This window comes from Scylla paramamosain, chromosome 34, assembly GCF_035594125.1.
Source record: "Scylla paramamosain isolate STU-SP2022 chromosome 34, ASM3559412v1, whole genome shotgun sequence".
Classification (NCBI taxonomy): Eukaryota; Metazoa; Arthropoda; class Malacostraca; order Decapoda; family Portunidae; genus Scylla; species Scylla paramamosain.
In genome coordinates, this window is record NC_087184.1 from 11,132,201 (window position 1) to 11,151,376 (window position 19,176).

At 38.3% G+C, this 19,176-nt stretch overlaps 3 protein-coding genes and 1 long non-coding RNA gene across 12 annotated transcripts in view; 1 reads left to right on the plus strand and 3 right to left on the minus strand.

Moving 5' to 3' along the window:
* Nucleotides 1-1,086, minus strand: part of LOC135090162 (uncharacterized) — a 25,032-nt gene extending 23,946 nt beyond the window's left edge. For both annotated transcript variants that reach the window (XM_063986575.1, XM_063986577.1), the window contains exons 1-2: nt 1,037-1,086; nt 360-450 (exon numbers count right to left, since the gene is read on the minus strand). The gene's annotated coding sequence lies outside the window, so the exon portion shown is untranslated. The remainder of the gene's footprint in view (nt 1-359; nt 451-1,036) is intronic.
* Nucleotides 1,072-15,788, minus strand: LOC135090164 (uncharacterized). Of its 5 annotated transcripts, none has more exons than XM_063986582.1 (6): nt 15,585-15,778; nt 12,625-12,748; nt 12,092-12,276; nt 3,440-3,563; nt 2,912-3,096; nt 1,072-1,210 (listed from the first exon to the last, which is right to left on the minus strand). In XM_063986582.1, exons 2-6 carry the CDS (start codon nt 12,742-12,744, stop codon nt 1,204-1,206), a joined length of 621 nt encoding a protein of 206 aa, XP_063842652.1. In that variant the 5' UTR covers nt 12,745-12,748; nt 15,585-15,778; the 3' UTR covers nt 1,072-1,203. The 5 variants fall into 5 exon arrangements, 1 of the variants encoding a protein (XP_063842652.1); XR_010261798.1 differs by lacking the exons at nt 1,072-1,210; nt 2,912-3,096; nt 3,440-3,563 and adding exons at nt 7,901-9,044; nt 9,707-9,797; nt 10,377-10,551 and having other exon boundaries at nt 12,069-12,276; nt 15,701-15,788; XR_010261799.1 differs by lacking the exons at nt 1,072-1,210; nt 2,912-3,096; nt 3,440-3,563 and adding exons at nt 7,901-9,044; nt 9,707-9,797; nt 10,377-10,551 and having other exon boundaries at nt 15,585-15,776.
* LOC135090165 (uncharacterized) lies at nt 8,508-18,067 on the plus strand. The gene is made up of 2 exons (XR_010261801.1): nt 8,508-8,597; nt 17,913-18,067. It is a non-coding gene; the product is annotated as an uncharacterized LOC135090165 (long non-coding RNA).
* The window catches only part of LOC135090163 (uncharacterized), a 12,018-nt gene continuing 10,238 nt past the window's right edge, over nt 17,397-19,176 (minus strand). For all 4 annotated transcript variants that reach the window (XM_063986579.1, XM_063986578.1, XM_063986581.1 and 1 more), the window contains one exon: nt 17,397-18,507. The gene's annotated coding sequence lies outside the window, so the exon portion shown is untranslated. The remainder of the gene's footprint in view (nt 18,508-19,176) is intronic.

Sequence of the window (19,176 nt, forward strand, 5' to 3'; positions counted from 1 at the left end):
CAAAACACCCCAGAATCTTTTATTTTACCTCAAGCACACCACTTCTACCCTCAAAGACCCAATGCCTATCTGCAACATGCCTATAACATAACCAAAACACCTCAAAAGCAACTCCAATCACACTAAAACACCTTAAACATACCCAGAACATTCCTAAACGCACAAAAAACATCCTTACCAACTGTCTGTATGTATTTCTAAGTGTATACCAGTGTTTGCGTACAAGTTTACATGTGTACACCAGCCTTAGTAAGTATTTCAGTGTGTTTTTAAGTGTATACCAGCATGAATTTTGTGTTTTTTAAGCGTTTCTGAGTGTTTATTTAAATTATCTGTTATCCCAGCCCCTCTAGACCCACCTATGGCATACAGCGTCAGTCCAGAGTACAGCCCCAGGTTGGTCTTGCTAGCCCCGATGAGGATGAAAGCAGGAATCATCATCATTAGGCCCTGTGGATGGTGAGGGTGGTAGAGGAGGTAGTGGTTGGTTTAATAATATTGTTACTGATAAATCCTGTTGTTTTATATTGTAATTCTTTAACTATACAGTAAAAATATAGATTTGAAAATATACTTTGTAAACCTCAGTAACTTCCACTACAGCCTTTAACCAGTGAATTAATAAGTTAAATTAATTAATTTAACTACATGAATTAATAAGTGAAAGAAAGCAAGAGAGTGTAAAGGAACAGATGATAATGAATAAAAAAAAGTTATTTAAATGAGCTTGTCAAGATGTTTTGATGGTTTATGGTAAGGAAAATGATAGAATAGGTTTGTAATGATGACAGAAAGGAAGGAATAAGAGGGAAAACTAAAGAAAAGAGGAGGACAAGAAAAAAAAAAAAAAATGATGCTTTACCCAAAATGCACCTCTCTTTAACCACATTCAGAGAGACAGGGAAATACAAACAAATAACAAAACAAGCAAACAAATAAAAAATTAAACGAAAAAAAGAAGATAGCAAAAATTATATGAAACAAACAAAAAATGTACATAATAAAAAAAATAAATGACACACACACACACACACACCTCAGGCAGTGATTCCTGGAAGAAGACAGCAAAGAATATTATGTTAGCCACAGCAAGAGTGAGTGTGTAGACAGCTGAGGCCGCGAACCACCCAGTACTTCACCAGTGGGAGAACACGGCCCCCACAGTTGGCCTGATGGTGAAGCCTACGCTGAATGCCATGCCGATCAGTGCCTGTGGGTTGAAGGGAGGTTAGGGGAGGTTAAGCTGGTTAGGTTAGGTTAGGGCACACCGACAACACACCACAATATAAATAAGAAATAAAATAATGCATAAGAAAATAAAAAGCTAAAAAAAGTAAACAAACAAAATATTTAACACCACCACACCTTTAAACACCCTCAAAATACCCCAAAATACACCAAAACATCCCAAAACACAAAAAAACACACCAAAACCCTCAAAATACCTCAAAACACACCAAAGCATCCCAAAACACTCCAAAAACACACCAAAACACCCTTAAAATACCCCAAAACACCCAAAAACACCCCAAAACACAAAAAAACATTCCAAACGCCTACAAAAAACACACCAAACCACCCTCAAAATACCCCAAAACACTCCAAAAACACATCAAAACATCCTCACAATACCCCAAAACACTACAAAAACATCCCAAAACACTCCAAAAGCTCACCAAAACACCCTTAAAATACCCCAAAACACACAAAAAACATACCAAAACACTCCGAACACACCAAAACACCCTCAAAATACCCAAAAAAACTCTCCAAAAACACACCAAAACACCCTAAAAATACCCCAAAACCCCAAAAACACTACAAAAACATCCCAAAACACTCCAAAAACACACCAAAACACCCTTAAAATACCCCAAAACACACAAAAAACATCCCAAAACACTCCAAAAACACACCAAAACATCCTCAAAATACCCCAAAACACTACAGAAACACCCTCAAAATACCCCAAAACACCACAAAACACTCCAAAAACATCCCAAAACTCTCCAAAAAAACACCAAAATACCCCAAAACACTACAAAAACATCCCAAAACACTCCAAAAACACACCAAAACAACCTCAAAATACCCCAAAACACTCCAAAAACACACCAAAACACTTAAAACACCCCAAAACACTACAAAAACATCCCAAAACACTCCAAAAACACACCAAAACATCCAAAAAATACCCCAAAACACCCCAAAATACTCCAAAAACACATCAAAACAACCTCAAAACACCACAAAAACACTACAAAAACATCCCAAAACACTCCAAAAACACACCAAAACACCCTCAAAATACCCCCAAAACACCACAAAACACTCCAAAAACATCCCAAAACTCTCCAAAAACATATCAAAACACCCTCAAAATACCCCAAAACATTACAAAACACTCCAAAAACATCCCAAAACACTCCAAAAACACACCAAAATACTCCTAAACATCCCAAAACACATCAAAACATTCCAGAAACATCCCAAAACACTTTAAAACACACCAAATTCCAAAAAACACCTCCACAACACCACAAAACACTCCAAAACACCTCCAAACCACCCCAAAACTCTGCAAAAACACACCAAAACATCCAAAGACACACCAAAAAACACCCCAAAAACACCTGAAAACACGCTCAGAACAATGAAAGGGAAAACACAAAATAACAATAATAAAAAAAAACAAAAACAGAAAACAAGCTGTAATATTGAACAGCAGGAACACAGACACACACAAACCCTACAAACAAACAAACAAACAAACAAACAAACAAACAAAAATAAATAAATAGATAATAGGATAAAAAAATAGAAAAAAATAATAATAAAAACAAACTAAAAATATATAAACCAATACAAAACACAACAAACCCACATACCACCAAACAAGACAGAATGAAACCTCGCAGGGACGCCGATGATATGCTGGTAATAAGTAACACAGGAGAGCAGAGAGGAATACAAGCCACTGGAGTCGTGCTTGGAGTAATAGTCGAGGAGAGCAGGAGACAGAGGCAGCACCACCGTGAAGGCGAGCAGGTCCAGGATCAGACTGCCGAATACCACCTTGCTTGTCCGCGTGTTCTTCTGTGGGTGTTATGTTAGATTAAGTTACGTTAGGTTAGGTTTAGGTTAGGTTAAGTGAGGTCTTTTTTATCTTTTATTTTTCTCAGTATTTTTTTCTTATTGTATTTTGTTGCCTTTGACCAGTGTCCCTCCTATATATATATATAAAAAATAAAACTAACTAAATAAATAAATAAATAAAGTAAAACAAGAAATTGTTTACGACTTTAAATCATTTTCCCGACACAGTTGTGCAACGGGGCAGTGTTGCATGAGCGCTGAGTGACAAATATTGCATCGTGTTGACAACCAAACACTTTACATCTCAGCTTAGCAACACACACCAACACAACACCCTGCTCACCTTCTCTTTGATGTCCGCAGCCTGTACTGCCCCTCTGTCCCTGCCTTCCACCTCACCACCACTGCCACCGCCACCGCCATCGCTGCCGCCAACTTGCTTGCAGGATCGGAGGGTTGCCATTGTTCTGAAAGTTACATTAGGTTTGGTTAAGTGGGAAGTGATGAGGGAAGATGATGTAGGTTAGGTTAGGTTAGGTTAGGTTAGGTTTGGTTAGGCTAGGTTAGGTAAGGTTTGGCTATGCTTTGTTTACCTAGGTTAGGTTAGGCTAGGCTAGGTTATATTAGGTTTGGCTAGGCTTCTTTTTAAGGCTTGGCTAGGTTAGGCTTGCTTAGGCTAGGTTAGGTTAGGCTAGGCTATATTAGGTTTGGCTAGGCTTCTTTTTAAGGCTTGGCTAGGTTAGGCTTGCTTAGGTAAGGTTTGGCTAGGTTAGAAATGCTTAGGTTACGTTAGGTAAAGTTTGGTTAGGCTAGCTTGGGATTAAGACACAAGATAGCCAGTCTTGGGGAGGAGGAGGCACCAGACAGAAGTTAGGGTAGGCTTCTTTGGGTTAGGCTTGGTTTGGTTAGGGGCAGCTGAGGAGTGTGAAGCTCCACCACATTAGGTTAAATTTGAGGTAATATTTCAGTCATTTTCTCCCTCTCTACCAAAATTTTCCCACTGTAAAAACTTTCTTAATATTTTTTTTCTGAAGGCTACAAAACAGATCACTCGTTTACCCATCCCAGACCCGTAAACACCACCCCTTTCTCCCTTCAAACACACACACACACTTTCCCTCCTTTCATATATCACAACACACGCTATAACACCCCTGAAACGCTTCTATTATCACAACCCCTCCCCAAAACACTCAGAATCTTTTATTTTACCTCAAGCACACCACTTCTACCCTCAAAGACCCAATGCCTATCTGCAACATGCCTATAACATAACCAAAACACCTCAAAAGCAACTCCAATCACACTAAAACACCTTAAACATACCCAGAACATTCCTAAACGCACAAAAAACATCCTAAACACATCGAAAGTGTACCAAAATATCCCCAAACACACTTAAAATACTCCAAAACTCACCCAAATTGACTTAAAACGCATCCAAAACACACCGTACCTACCCAAAACACACTCAAACTCATCCCAAAACACACTAAAAACATCCCAAAACACTGAAAATAGCCCAAAACACACTTAAAACACCCCAAAACACACCCAGACTGACCTAAAATACCCACAAAAGCACCCAAAACTCACCCGTATCCACACAAAACACACCCGAACTTATCCATAACATCCCAAAATACACTTGAAACATCCCAAAACATTGAAAACAGTCCAAAGCACACTTAAAGCACTCCTAAACAAGCCTAAGACACCCCAAAACACACCAGGAACACTAAATATTGATTCAAACATCACCAAATCCCTAAAACACACACTCCAACACTACCTAAACACCTCCAGACACACTCCAACACCCCCTAAACACACCAAATACACTGAAAGCACTGTCACGGAAGACAAATACTACAAAGACAGACAGGGCAGCAGGAAAAATTAACCTAAATATTGTTTTCTTAGCATTTTTCTGTTTTACCACCTCCTCTATTCCTTCTCCCTTCCTCTTTCTCCTCTATTTCTCTGATTTTCTTACTCATTCTACTCTTATCTACACGTCTGAGTTTAGAAACACTTGCAAACACCAGGAAAACACTGCAAAATACGATAAATATTACCGAGGAGACAGCGGAGCCGATCAAGGTCCCGGGTCCATGATGGCGGCCGTGACGTCACGGCTAATTTACGTACCGTAACGGATTTCATTTTGAAATTGACCCCTCGAAAAAATGGAGCTAGGCTCGAATGCCTTATATATTCTGACTTGACAAATACTTTAACTAATTTCCACAATATTATAACAGCTCAAGCCTGAGTAGTATTTAAAAAATATCCAAATGAATTATGGAAAATATGTTGAAATATTCGGCCCCATTTAAATCATTGAAAAGTCCCCAACATTTGAATTTTCAGGAACGTAAAAAATTTTAAAAAATCTGAACTATCATCTTACACCATCAAAAGTTACCTGGAACAAGAAGTAAACAAATAAAACCGAAATTGTGTAAAAAAAAGTGTTGGAACCTAAATACGATTAAAAACCACTGAAAAGTCCACCCATTTTCACTCAACAACAAGATAAAACACTTTAAAACATACGAACTATTTTTTCAAGCAATGAAAAGTTAGTTACAAGCTGAAATAGAGAGACAATAACATAAAAAGTGTTGTAATCACAACTTTTAACAGGACCATAAACCATTTTTAAAGTCCACTTATTTCTCTCAACAGGAACGAAAAAACATTTTGAAAATCATAAGCAATTTTTAGAAACACAAAAGACGTAATTAGAGCGTGAAATAAAAAAACAAGTTTGTCAAAATACTGCCAAAAAAACTCCCCACATTTTCGTAAAGCAACACAAAATTGAACACAACTCAACACAAGCAACGAAAACACTTCTAAAGCAAATAATTATTTTTATAAACCATAAAAACATACTATACGAGCAGAATAAAGAAGTTAAGAAAAATACCAAAAAAATTTTGAAACCCACAGGATGAATCAGGTTGGCAGAGGTAGCCAGGCATCATGGCGGCCCTTGACAGTGGAGAGAACGGCCGCTATTTTGCCTGTTATTCTTCCATCGTAACTAAATGAGGCAATGGCGGATATATTTAGCTACCGGATATGAAAACCTAGTCATGGGGCTCCACTTAGCGACGTGTTAGGCTTACAATAAGTGAGAAATGAAGCAGATATTGGCGGACAAATGGGGAAGGCTGCCTCCACCTCAGCTGATAACATTAGTTAAGTGTATTTTTTTTACGTCTTTATTATTCCTGTCATGGTTAATTAGTAAGAGTTTTGTGGTGGAGGCTTGGAGCGCTTGTGGCACCGTGGAATGCTGAGTCACATCAATATATTCCTAACGAGGTGCAAAAACATGAAATACGAGGCTTAACAATAAATAAACAGTAAGGTTAACCACTGACCTGACAGCCCTGTGTTGTTGTTGTGGGTGACATGTAACAACACTATCACAGTTACCGCCTGTTACATCAGACTGTGCAAATTACCTGGCTGGGCAAGTGGTGGACGGGTTTCTTACCAATATTAGCCTTGGTGGCCCTGTAGTCTGGTTCTGTGTCGTCCCTCCCAGCCTGCTCCGCACAGTACGCACCCAAACACTTTTAGCTTTCAATAACAAGCACCAACTTCTTTTATATTATACTAAACTAATAGAAAATTAAATATAAAGAATTATAAGCGTGTAAAAATAAATCTCAGGCCATTATCACTGTAATTGTCAAAGTATCTAGATGTTACTGATTGAAGCGCCAAATTCAAACTAGTCCTGGCGGGGCTTACACTGCAATGTCTCGTCCCTTGTGTGGCGTAATGTGAAATCATTGAAAAGCTTGTGTGAATTGAAGGCTTGGCTTAATACTGTGTTATATCTTAGCTTATCATTATTAAGTATTTACCATTTTACGTTAAAAAAAACAACAATACTTCACAGAGATATCGAAGTATAACAGAGGCTCTCATACTGTAGCTAATAATCAACAGAGAATTACCAGCCTTTCTCTGTGTATCAAGGAGAGCTTACCTGCATGTACTGAATATATGTTTTTAATTAGTCTTTTGTGATTAATCTTTTTAATATATCTGCGCCAATGTAAACTAGTATGTGCTTAGAAGGCTTACCAATGTGTGGGTTGTGGTGGGTTTGGTGCTACTCAAAGGGAACACGTGCTGGAGAAGTCTGGGAAGCACTGATGTACAAAATTAATAACTGAGCGTATTTCAATTCACATAAGTCTTCCATAAAAATAAAAAGCTGACCTCCGTTTTCTCTCACGAACGTAAACAGGCTATATTTTTTTCTTTATTTTTTTTTCTCGTCGTTTTCTCTCTCTCTCTCTCTCTCTCTCTCTCTCTCTCTCTCTCTCTCTCTCTGACTTTCTAGGTATTTTGCCTGTCTGTCCTCGTGTGTGTGTGTGTGTGTGTGTGTGTGTGTGTGTATCTTTCATTTATTCGTTCATTCTTTATTTCATCTTTCATTGTATTATTTACCTTCTCTCTCTCTCTCTCTCTCTAATCATAGTAATAAACACTATCTTTCTTTCTAATTAAATGTATTCTTTCCTTACTAATTATCAAAAATACCTTAACTATATTACTTTTTCTTTATAATTAAACGTATTCTCTCCTTTTAATTACAATAAAAAAAACTTCAAAATTAAATCTTTTCTTTATTTTCTGCTAAAAAAAAGTTTCAATTTTTACATCACCTCTCTCCAGAAATGCTTTCCTCTTATGAAAACAACATCAACGTGTTTCTTTAAGTCTCTCTCTCTCTCTCTCTCTCTCTCTCTCTCTGTCGTGGTAATAAACAGTCTTTTTTTCTTTCTAAGTGTTTTATTACATAACAATTGTCACTCAGGAAATCACAGTAGCAAATCTTGTCCTATCTCTTTCAATGCTTTCGATATTTTCACAATTTCCCCGCATTTTTTAAGTCCAATATTCAATAGTAACGAAAATAAGACCAAATTCTCTCTCTCTCTCTCTCTCTCTCTCTCTCTTAACCAAAAATAACATTAAATTAACCATCCTTTTCTCTCTCCTAGTTGACACAGATCTAACTCAAATATCTCTTAATTCTCTGCTAATATATATTTCTTCCCCCTAAGCACCGTTTACTGACAAGACAAACACCATTTTAGAGATAACTATAGAAAATAGGAGCACCTTTTTCAATTTTTTGTTCTGTTCACGAGACAACACGATTCACGAACAACGAAGGCAAAGAAACAGCTTCACAATAGTGGTGGGTGACTGGAGCAGACTCAGTAATGGGGCTGTTAGTGCTGAGTCAATAGGGAGGTTTGAAGGACAGCATCAATGGTACGGGTGGGGATGACAGGTGGAAACAGACAGGTGTGTTTTGTACAGGGACTGCCACGTGTAGGCCTGATGGCTTCCTACACTAACCCTTGTGTTCTTAGTAGTAGTAGTAGTAGTAGTAGTAGTAGTAGTAGTAGTAGTAGTAGTAGTAGTAGTAGTAGTAGTAGTAGTAGTAGTAGGGATGACAGGTGGAAACTGACAGGTGTGTTTTGTACAGGGACTGCTAATGTGTTCTACGGTTCTTCTATATATCACATACAAGTGCAATGCTTTCTTGCCTAAACCTACACAACACTCCAATAAGTTTGTTGGTAAGGTCTGGGCCTTGTAACAGGTGACTGTTTAATGACTGGTTCCTGTAGTTTGCACTACAGTCAAAGACAACTCTCAACTTCTTTGGCTTTCTCGGATGATAGACTCCATGATGTTTAATGCACCAGACCTTACCATCATTCCTAACTAAATCCTTTGTCGGTACAACCTCTGCATAACCCTTTGTAATCATGTCATCCATGAACGCTTTGTAATCACCTTTGTGTTGATTATCCTTCTCAAGTTTAGCAGGGTACCCTTGTGAGAGGCCGCGCCGTGACAGGAGGCGAGGGCAGTGAGGCAGGGCACCATCATAGAGGAACCTAAGAGAGGGGGAGGGTAGAGAGATAGGGGGTAAGCAGGGGGGCAGGCAGGGGGTGAACTGAAGTGTAAGGGGACACACAGGGTGTAGTGAGTTGACAGACACACAGACAAACAAACAGGTAAGATACACAGGGTTTACGGAGGTGTAGGGGAAAAACAAGCTAGTTTAATAAGAAGCAGGGGTCAGACAGGGTGTATTTATGGTGTAAGGGTGGATAGCAGGGGTGTCCTGAGGTGTAGGACAGAGAGAGAGAGAGAGAGAGAGAGAGAGAGAGAGAGAGAGAGAGAGAGAGAGAGAGAGAGAGAGAGAGAGAGAGAGAGAGAGAGAGAGAGAGAGAGAGAGAGAGAGAGAGAGAGAGTACGAGCTATCTCATTCGACATACATCTAGATTGGTGTATACAAGCCTTACCTAATATGTGTAGAGATTTCTGAGCATATACCAGTATCTCTTATGGGTTTGTGTGTGTGTACCAGCCTTACCAACTGTCTGTATGTATTTCTAAGTGTATACCAGTGTTTGCGTACAAGTTTACATGTGTACACCAGCCTTAGTAAGTATTTCAGTGTGTTTTTAAGTGTATACCAGCATGAATTTTGTGTTTTTTTAAGCGTTTGAGTGTTTATTTAAATTATCTGTTATCCCAGCCCCTCCAGACCCACCTATGGCATACAGCATCAGTCCAGAGTACAGCCCCAGGTTGGTCTCGCTAGCCCCGATGAGGATGAAAGCAGGAATCATCATCATTAGGCCCTGTGGATGGTGAGGGTGGTAGAGGAGGCAGTGGTGGGTTTAATAATATTGTTACTGATAAATCCTGTTTTATATTGTAATTCTTTAACTATACAGTAAAAATATAGATTTGAAAATATACTTTGTAAACCTCAGTAACTTCCAATACAGCCTTTAACCAGTGAATTAATATGTTAAATTAATTAATTTAACTACATGAATTAATAAGTGAAAGAAAGCAAGAGAGTGTAAAGGAACAGATGATAATGAATAAAAAAAAGTTATTTAAATGAGATTGTCAAGATGTTTTGATGGTTTATGGTAAGGAAAATGATAGAATGGGTTTGTAATGATGACAGAAAGAAAGGAATAAGAGGGAAAACTAAAGAAAAGAGGAAGACAAGAAAAAAAAAAAAATGATGCTTTACCCAAAATGCGCCTCTCTTTAACCACATTCAGAGAGACAGGGAAATACAAACAAATAACAAAACAAGCAAACAAATAAAAAATGAAAGGAAAAAAAAGAAGATAAGCAAAAATTATATGAAACAAACAAAAAATGTACATAATAAAAAAAATAAATGACACACACACACATACCTCAGGCAGTGATTCCTGGAAGAAGACAGCAAAGAATATTATGTTAGCCACAGCAAAGAGTGAGTGTGTAGACAGCTGAGGCCGCGAACCACCCAGTACTTCACCAGTGGGAGAACACGGCCCCCACAGTTGGCCTGATGGTGAAGCCTACGCTGAATGCCACGCCGATCAGTGCCTGTGGGTTGAGGGGAGGTTAGGGGAGGTTAAGCTGGTTAGGTTAGGTTAGAACACACCGACAACACACTATAATATAAATAAGAATTAAAATAATGCATAAGAAAATAAAAAGCTAAAAAAAGTAAACAAACAAAGTATTTAACACCACCACAACACCTTTAAACACCCTCAAAATACCCCAAAATACACCAAAAACATCCCAAAACACAAAAAAACATACCAAAACACAATCAAAATACCTCAAAACATACCAAAGCATCCCAAAACACTCCAAAAACACACCAAAACACCCTTAAAATACCCCAAAACACCCAAAAACACCCCAAAACACAAAAAACATTCCAAAACACACCAAAACACCCTCAAAATACCCCAAAACACTCCAAAAACACATCAAAATATCCCCAAAATACCCCAAAACACTACAAAAACATCCAAAACACACAAAAAACATCCCAAAACACTCCAAAAACACACCAAAACACCCTCAAAATACCCTAAAATACCACAAAACACTCCAAAAACACACCAAAACACCCTCAAAATACCTCAAAACACTACAAAAACACCCCAAAACACAAAAAAACATCCCAAAACACTCCAAAAACACACCAAAACACCCTAAAAATACCCCAAAACACCCAAAAACACTCCAAAAACACACCAAAACATCCTCAAAATACCCCAAAACACTACAGAAACATCCCAAAACACAAAAACCACACCAAAACACCCTCAAAATATCCCAAAACACCACAAAACACTCCAAAAACATCCCAAAGCACTCCAAAAACACGCCAAAATACCCCAAAACACTACAAAAACATCACAAAACATTCCAAAAACACACCAAAACACCCTCAAAATACCCCAAAACACCCGAAAAACACACCAAAACACTCTCAAAACACCCCAAAACACTACAAAAACATCCCAAAACACTCCAAAAACACACCAAAACATCCAAAAAATACCCCAAAACACCCCAAAACACTCCAAAAACACACCAAAACACCCTCAAAATACCACAAAACACTACAGAAACATCCCAAAACACTCCAAAAACACACCAAAACACCTTCAAAATACCCCAAACCACAAAACACTACAAAAACATCCCAAAACTCTCCAAAAACACACCAAAACACCCTCAAAATACCCCAAAACACCACAAAAAACTACAAAAACATCCCAGAACTCTCCAAAAACACACCAAAACATCCTAAAACAGCCCAAGACACACCAAAAACACCCCAAAACACCCCAAAAACACCTGAAAACACCCTCAGAACAATGAAAGGGAATAAAACACAAAATAACAATAATAAAAAAAACAAAAACAGAAAACAAGCTGTAATATTGAACAGCAGGAACACAGACACACACACACCCTACAAACAAACAAACAAACAAAAATAAATCAATAGATAATAGGATAAAAAAAATAGAAAAAAATAATAATAAAAACAAACTAAAAATATATAAACCAATACAAAACACAAAAACCCCACATACCACCAAACAAGACAGAATGGAACCTCGCAGGGACGCCGATGATATGCTGGTAATAAGTAACACAGGAGAGCAGAGAGGAATACAAGTCAATGGAGTCGTGCTTGGAGTAATAGTCGAGGAGAGCAGGAGACAGAGGCAGCACCACCGTGAAGCCGAGCAGGTCCAGGATCAGACTGCCGAATACCACCTTGCTTGTCCGCGTGTTCTTCTGTGGGTGTTATGTTAGGTTAGGTTACGTTAGGTTAGGTTTAGGTTAGGTTAAGTGAGGTCTTTTTTATCTTTTATTTTTTCTCAGTATTTTTTTCTTATTGTATTTTGTTGCATTGTTGCCTTTGACCAGTGTCCCTCCTATATATATAAAAAATAAAACTAACTAAATAAATATATAAATAAAGTAAAACAAGAAATTGTTTACGACTTTAAATCATTTTCCCGACACAGTTGTGCAACGGGGCAGTGTTGCATGAGCGCTGAGTGACAAATATTGCATCGTGTTGACAACCAAACACTTTACATCTCAGCTTAGCAACACACACCAACACAACACCCTGCTCACCTTCTCTTTGATGTCCGCGGCCTGTACTGCCATTTTGCCCCTGCCTTCCACCTCACCACCACTGCCACCGCCACCGCCATCGCTGCCGCCAACTTGCTTGCAGGATCGGAGGGTTACCATTGTTCTGAAAGTTACATTAGGTTTGGTTAAGTGGGAGGTGATGAGGGAAGATGATGTAGGTTAGGTTAGGTTTGGTTAGGCTAGGTTAGGTAAGGTTTGGCTATGCTTCGTTTACCTAGGTTAGGTTAGGCTAGGCTAGGTTATATTAGGTTTGGCTAGGCTTCTTTTTAAGGCTTGGCTAGGTTAGGCTTGGTTAGGTAAGGTGTGGCTAGGTTAGAATTGCTTAGGTTACGTTAGGTAAAGTTTGGTTAGGCTAGCTTGGGATTAAGACACGAGATAGCCAGTCTTGGGGAGGAGGAGGCACCAGACAGAAGTTAGGGTAGGCTTCTTTGGATTAGGCTTGGTTTGGTTAGGGGCAGCTGAGGAGTGTGAAGCTCCACCACATTAGGTTAAATTTGAGGTAATATTTCAGTCATTTTCTCCCTCTCTACCAAAATTTTCCCACTGTAAAAACTTTCTTAATATTTTTTTTCTGAAGGCTACAAAACAGATCACTCGTTTTCCCATCCCAGACCCGTAAACACCACCCCTTTCTCCCTTCAAACACACACACACACACTTTCCCTCCTTTCATATATCACAACACACGCTATAACACCCCTGACACGCTTCTATTATCACAGCTCCTCCCCAAAACACCCCAGAATCTTTTATTTTACCTCAAGCACACCACTTCTACCCTCAAAGACCCAATGCCTATCTGCAACATGCCTATAACATAACCAAAACACCTCAAAAGCAACTCCAATCACACTAAAACACCTTAAACATACCCAGAACATTCCTAAACGCACAAAAAACACCCTAAACACATCGAAAGTGTACCAAAATATCCCCAAACACACTTAAAATACTCCAAAACACACCCAAATTGACTTAAAACGCATCCAAAACACACCGTACCTACCCAAAACACACTCAAACTCATCCCAAAACACACTTAAAACATCCCAAAACACTGAAAATGGCCCAAAACACACTTAAAACACCCCAAAACACACCCAGACTGACCTAAAATACCCACAAACGCACCCAAAACTCACCCGTATCCATACAAAACACACCCGAACTTATCCATAACATCCCAAAATACACTTGAAACATCCCAAAACATTGAAAACAGTCCAAAGCACACTTAAAGCACTCCTAAACAAGCCTAAGACACCCCAAAACACACCAGTAACGCTAAATATTGAATCAAATATCACCAAATCCCTAAAACACACACTCCAACACTACCTAAACACCTCCAGACACACTCCAACACCCCCTAAACACACCAAATACACTGAAAGCACTGTCACGGAAGACAAATACTACAAAGACAGACAGGGCAGCAGGAAAAATTAACCTAAATATTGTTTTCTTAGCATTTTTCTGTTTTACCACCTCCTCTATTCCTTCTCCCTTCCTCTTTCTCCTCTATTTCTCTGATTTTCTTACTCATTCTACTCTTATCTACACGTCTGAGTTTAGAAACACTTGGAAACACCAGGAAAACACTGCAAAATACGATAAATATTACCGAGGAGACAGCGGAGCCGATCAAGGTCCCGGGTCCATGATGGCGGCCGTGACGTCACGGCTAATTTACGTACCGTAACGGATTTCATTTTGAAATTGACCCCTCGAAAAAATGGAGCTAGGCTCGAATGCCTTATATATTCTGACTTGACAAATACTTTAACTAATTTCCACAATATTATAACAGCTCCAGCCTGAGTAGTATTTAAAAAATATCCAAATGAATTATGGAAAATATGTTGAAATATTCGGCCCCATTTAAATCATTGAAAAGTCCCCAACATTTGAATTTTCAGGAACGTAAAAAATTTTAAAAAATCTGAACTATCATCTTACACCATCAAAAGTTACCTGGAACAAGAAGTAAACAAATAAAACCGAAATTGTGTAAAAAAAAGTGTTGGAACCTAAATACGATTAAAAACCACTGAAAAGTCCACCCATTTTCACTCAACAACAAGATAAAACACTTTAAAACATACGAACTATTTTTTCAAGCAATGAAAAGTTAGTTACAAGCTGAAATAGAGAGACAATAACATAAAAAGTGTTGTAATCACAACTTTTAACAGGACCATAAACCATTTTTAAAGTCCACTTATTTCTCTCAACAGGAACGAAAAAACATTTTGAAAATCATAAGCAATTTTTAGAAACACAAAAGACGTAATTAGAGCGTGAAATAAAAAAACAAGTTTGTCAAAATACTGCCAAAAAAACTCCCCACATTTTCGTAAAGCAACACAAAATTGAACACAACTCAACACAAGCAACGAAAACACTTCTAAAGCAAATAATTATTTTTATAAACCATAAAAACATACTATACGAGCAGAATAAAGAAGTTAAGAAAAATACCAAAAAAATTTTGAAACCCACAGGATGAATCAGGTTGGCAGAGGTAGCTAGGCATCATGGCGGCCCTTGACAGTGGAGAGAACGGCCGCTATTTTGCCTGTTATTCTTCCATCGTAACTAAATGAGGCAATGGCGGATATATTTAGCTAGCGGATATGAAAACCTAGTCATGGGGCTCCACTTAGCGACGTGTTAGGCTTACAATAAGTGAGAAATGAAGCAGATATTGGCGGACAAATGGGGAAGGCTGCCTCCACCTCAGCTGATAACATTAGTTGTGTATTTTTTTTACGTCTTTATTATTCCTGTCATGGTTAATTAGTAAGAGTTTTGTGGTGGAGGCTTGGAGCGCTTGTGGCACCGTGGAATGCTGAGTCACATCAATATATTCCTAACGAGGTGCAAAAACATGAAATACGAGGCTTAACAATAAATAAACAGTAAGGTTAACCACTGACCTGACAGCCCTGTGTTGTTGTTGTGGGTGACATGTAACAACACTATCACAGTTACCGATTATTACATCAGACTGTGCAAATTACCTGGCTGGGCAAGTGGTGGGCGGGTTTCTTACCAATATTAGCCTTGGTGGCCCTGTAGTCTGGTTCTGTGTCGTCCCTCCCAGCCTGCTCCGCACAGTACGGTCCCAAACACTTTTAGCTTTCAATAACAAGCACCAACTTCTTTTATATTATACTAAACTAATAGAAAATTAAATATAAAGAATTATAAGTGTGTAAAAATAAATCTCAGGCCATTATCACTGTAATTGTCAAAGTATCTAGATGTTACTGATTGAAGCGCCAAATTCAAACTAGTCCTGGCGGGACTTACACTGCAATGTCTCGTCCCTTGTGTGGCGTAATGTGAAATCATTGAAAAGCTTGTGTGAATTGAAGGCTTGGCTTAATACTGTGTTATATCTTAGCTTATCATTATTAAGTATTTACCATTTTACCTTAAAAAAACAACAATACTTCACAGAGATATCGAAGTATAACAGAGGCTCTCATACTGTAGCTAATAATCAACAGAGAATTACCAGCCTTTCTCTGTGTATCAAGGAGAGCTTACCTGCATGTACTGAATATATGTTTTTAATTAGTCTTTTGTGATTAATCTTTTTAATATATCTGCGCCAATGTAAACTAGTATGTGCTTAGAAGGCTTACCAATGTGTGGGTTGTGGTGGGTTTGGTGCTACTCAAAGGGAACACGTGCTGGAGAAGTCTGGGAAGCACTGATGTACAAATAACTGAGCGTATTTCAATTCACATAAGTCTTCCATAAAAATAAAAAGCTGACCTCCGTTTTCTCTCACGAACGTAAACAGGCTATATTTTTTTTCTTTATTTTTTTTATTTTTTTTTTCTCGTCGTTTCTCTCTCTCTCTCTCTCTCTCTCTCTCTCTCTCTCTCTCTCTCTCTCTCTCTCTCTCTCTCTGACTTTCTAGGTATTTTGCCTGTCTGTCCTCGTGTGTGTGTGTGTGTGTGTGTGTGTATCTTTCATTTATTCGTTCATTCTTTATTTCATCTTTCATTGTATTATTTACCCTCTCTCTCTCTCTCTCTCTCTCTCTCTCTCTCTCTCTCTCTCTCTCTCTCTCTCTCTAATCATAGTAATAAACACTATCTTTCTTTCTAATTAAATGTATTCTTTCCTTACTAATTATCAAAAATACCTTTCCTATATTACTTTTTCTTTATAATTAAACGTATTCTCTCCTTTTAATTACAATAAAAAAAAACTTCAAAATTAAATCTTTTCTCTTTATTTTCTGCTAAAAAAAAGTTTCAATTTTTACATCACCTCTCTCAATTTTTTTTTCTCGTCGTTTCTCTCTATCTCTCTCTCTCTGACTTTCTAGGTATTTTGCCTGTCTGTCCTCGTGTGTGTGTGTGTGTGTGTGTATCTTTCATTTATTCGTTCATTCTTTATTTCATCTTTCACTGTATTATTTACCTTCTCTCTCTCTCTCTCTCTCTAATCATAGTAATAAACAATATCTTTCTTTCTAATTAAATGTATTCTTTCCTTACTAATTATCTAAAATACCTTTCCTATATTACTTTTTCTTTATAATTAAACGTATTCTCTCCTTTTAATTACAATAAAAAAAACTTCAAAATTAAATCTTTTTTCTTTATTTTCTGCTAAAAAAAGTTTCAATTTTTACATCACCTCTCTCCAGAAATGCTTTCCTCTTATGAAAACAACATCAACGTGTTTCTTTAAGTCTCTCTCTCTCTCTGTCGTGGTAATAAACAGTCTTTTTTTCTTTCTAAGTGTTTTATTACATAACAATTGTCACTCAGGAAATCACAGTAGCAAATCTTGTCCTATCTCTTTCAATGCTTTCGATATTTTCTTAATTTCTCCTCATTTTTTAAGTCCAATATGCAATAGTAACGAAAATAAGACTAAATTCTCTCTCTCTCTCTCTCTTAACCAAAAATAACATTAAATTAACCATCCTTTTCTCTCTCCTAGTTGACACAGATCTAACTCAAATATCTCTTAATTCTCTGCTAATATATATTTCTTCACCCTAAGCACCGTTTACTGACAAGACAAACACCATTTTAGAGATAACTATAGAAAATAGGAGCACCTTTTTCAATTTTTTGTTCTGTTCACGAGACAACACGATTCACGAACAACGAAGGCAAAGAAACAGCTTCACAATAGTGGTGGGTGACTGGAGCAGACTCAGTAATGGGGCTGTTAGTGCTGAGTCAATAGGGAGGTTTGAAGGACAGCATCAATGGTACGGGTGGGGATGACAGGTGGAAACAGACAGGTGTGTTTTGTACAGGGACTGCCACGTGTAGGCCTGATGGCTTCCTACACCAACCCTTGTGTTCTTAGTAGTAGTAGTAGTAGTAGTAGTAGTAGTAGTAGTAGTAGTAGTAGTAGTAGTAGTAGGGATGACAGGTGGAAACTGACAGGTGTGTTTTGTACAGGGACTGCTAATGTGTTCTACGGTTCTTCTATATATCACATACAAGTGCAATGCTTTCTTGCCTAAACCTACACAACACTCCAATAAGTTTGTTGGTAAGGTCTGGGCCTTGTAACAGGTGACTGTTTAATGACTGGTTCCTGTAGTTTGCACTACAGTCAAAGACAACTCTCAACTTCTTTGGCTTTCTCGGATGATAGACTCCATGATGTTTAATGTACCAGACCTTACCATCATTCCTAACTAAATCCTTTGTCGGTACAACCTCTGCATAACCCTTTGTAATCATGTCATCCATGAACGCTTTGTAATCACCTTTGTGTTGATTATCCTTCTCAAGTTTAGCAGGGTACCCTTGTGAGAGGCCGCGCCGTGACAGGAGGCGAGGGCAGTGAGGCAGGGCACCATCATAGAGGAACCTAAGAGAGGGGGAGGGTAGAGAGACAGGGGGTAAGCAGGGGGCAGGCAGGGGGTGAACTGAAGTGTAAGGGGACACACAGGGTGTAATGAGTTGACAGAAACACAGACAGACAAACAGGTAAGATACACAGGGTTTACGGAGGTGTAGGGGAAAAACAGGGTAGTTTAATAAGAAGCAGGGGTAAGACAGGGTTTATTTATGGTGTAAGGGTGGATAGCAGGGGTGTACTGAGGTGTAGGACAGAGAGAGAGAGAGAGAGAGAGAGAGAGAGAGAGAGAGAGAGAGAGAGAGAGAGAGAGAGAGAGAGAGAGAGAGAGAGAGAGAGAGAGAGAGAGAGAGAGAGAGAGAGAGAGAGAGAGAGAGAGAGAGAGAGAGAGAGAGTACGAGCTATCTCATTCGACATACATCTAGATTGGTGTATACAAGCCTTACCTAATATGTGTAGAGATTTCTGAGCATATACCAGTATCTCTTATGGGTTTGTGTGTGTGTACCAGCCTTACCAACTGTCTGTATGTATTTCTAAGTGTATACCAGTGTTTGCGTACAAGTTTACATGTGTACACCAGCCTTAGTAAGTATTTCAGTGTGTTTTTAAGTGTATACCAGCATGAATTTTGTGTTTTTTAAGCGTTTCTGAGTGTTTATTTAAATTATCTGTTATCCC

Excerpts from the sequence above, each read along its gene's own strand:
- LOC135090164 (XM_063986582.1), bottom strand. The coding sequence starts at position 12,744 with ATGGTAACCCTCCGATCCTGCAAGCAAGTTGGCGGCAGCGATGGCGGT. Across the intron at positions 3,564-12,091 it reads ATCATCGGCGTCCCTGCGAG|AACAATGGCAACCCTCCGAT; the intron begins GTTCCATTCTGT and ends TGTAACTTTCAG. Across the intron at positions 3,097-3,439 it reads CTGCGGACATCAAAGAGAAG|AAGAACACGCGGACAAGCAA; the intron begins GTGAGCAGGGTG and ends TAACACCCACAG.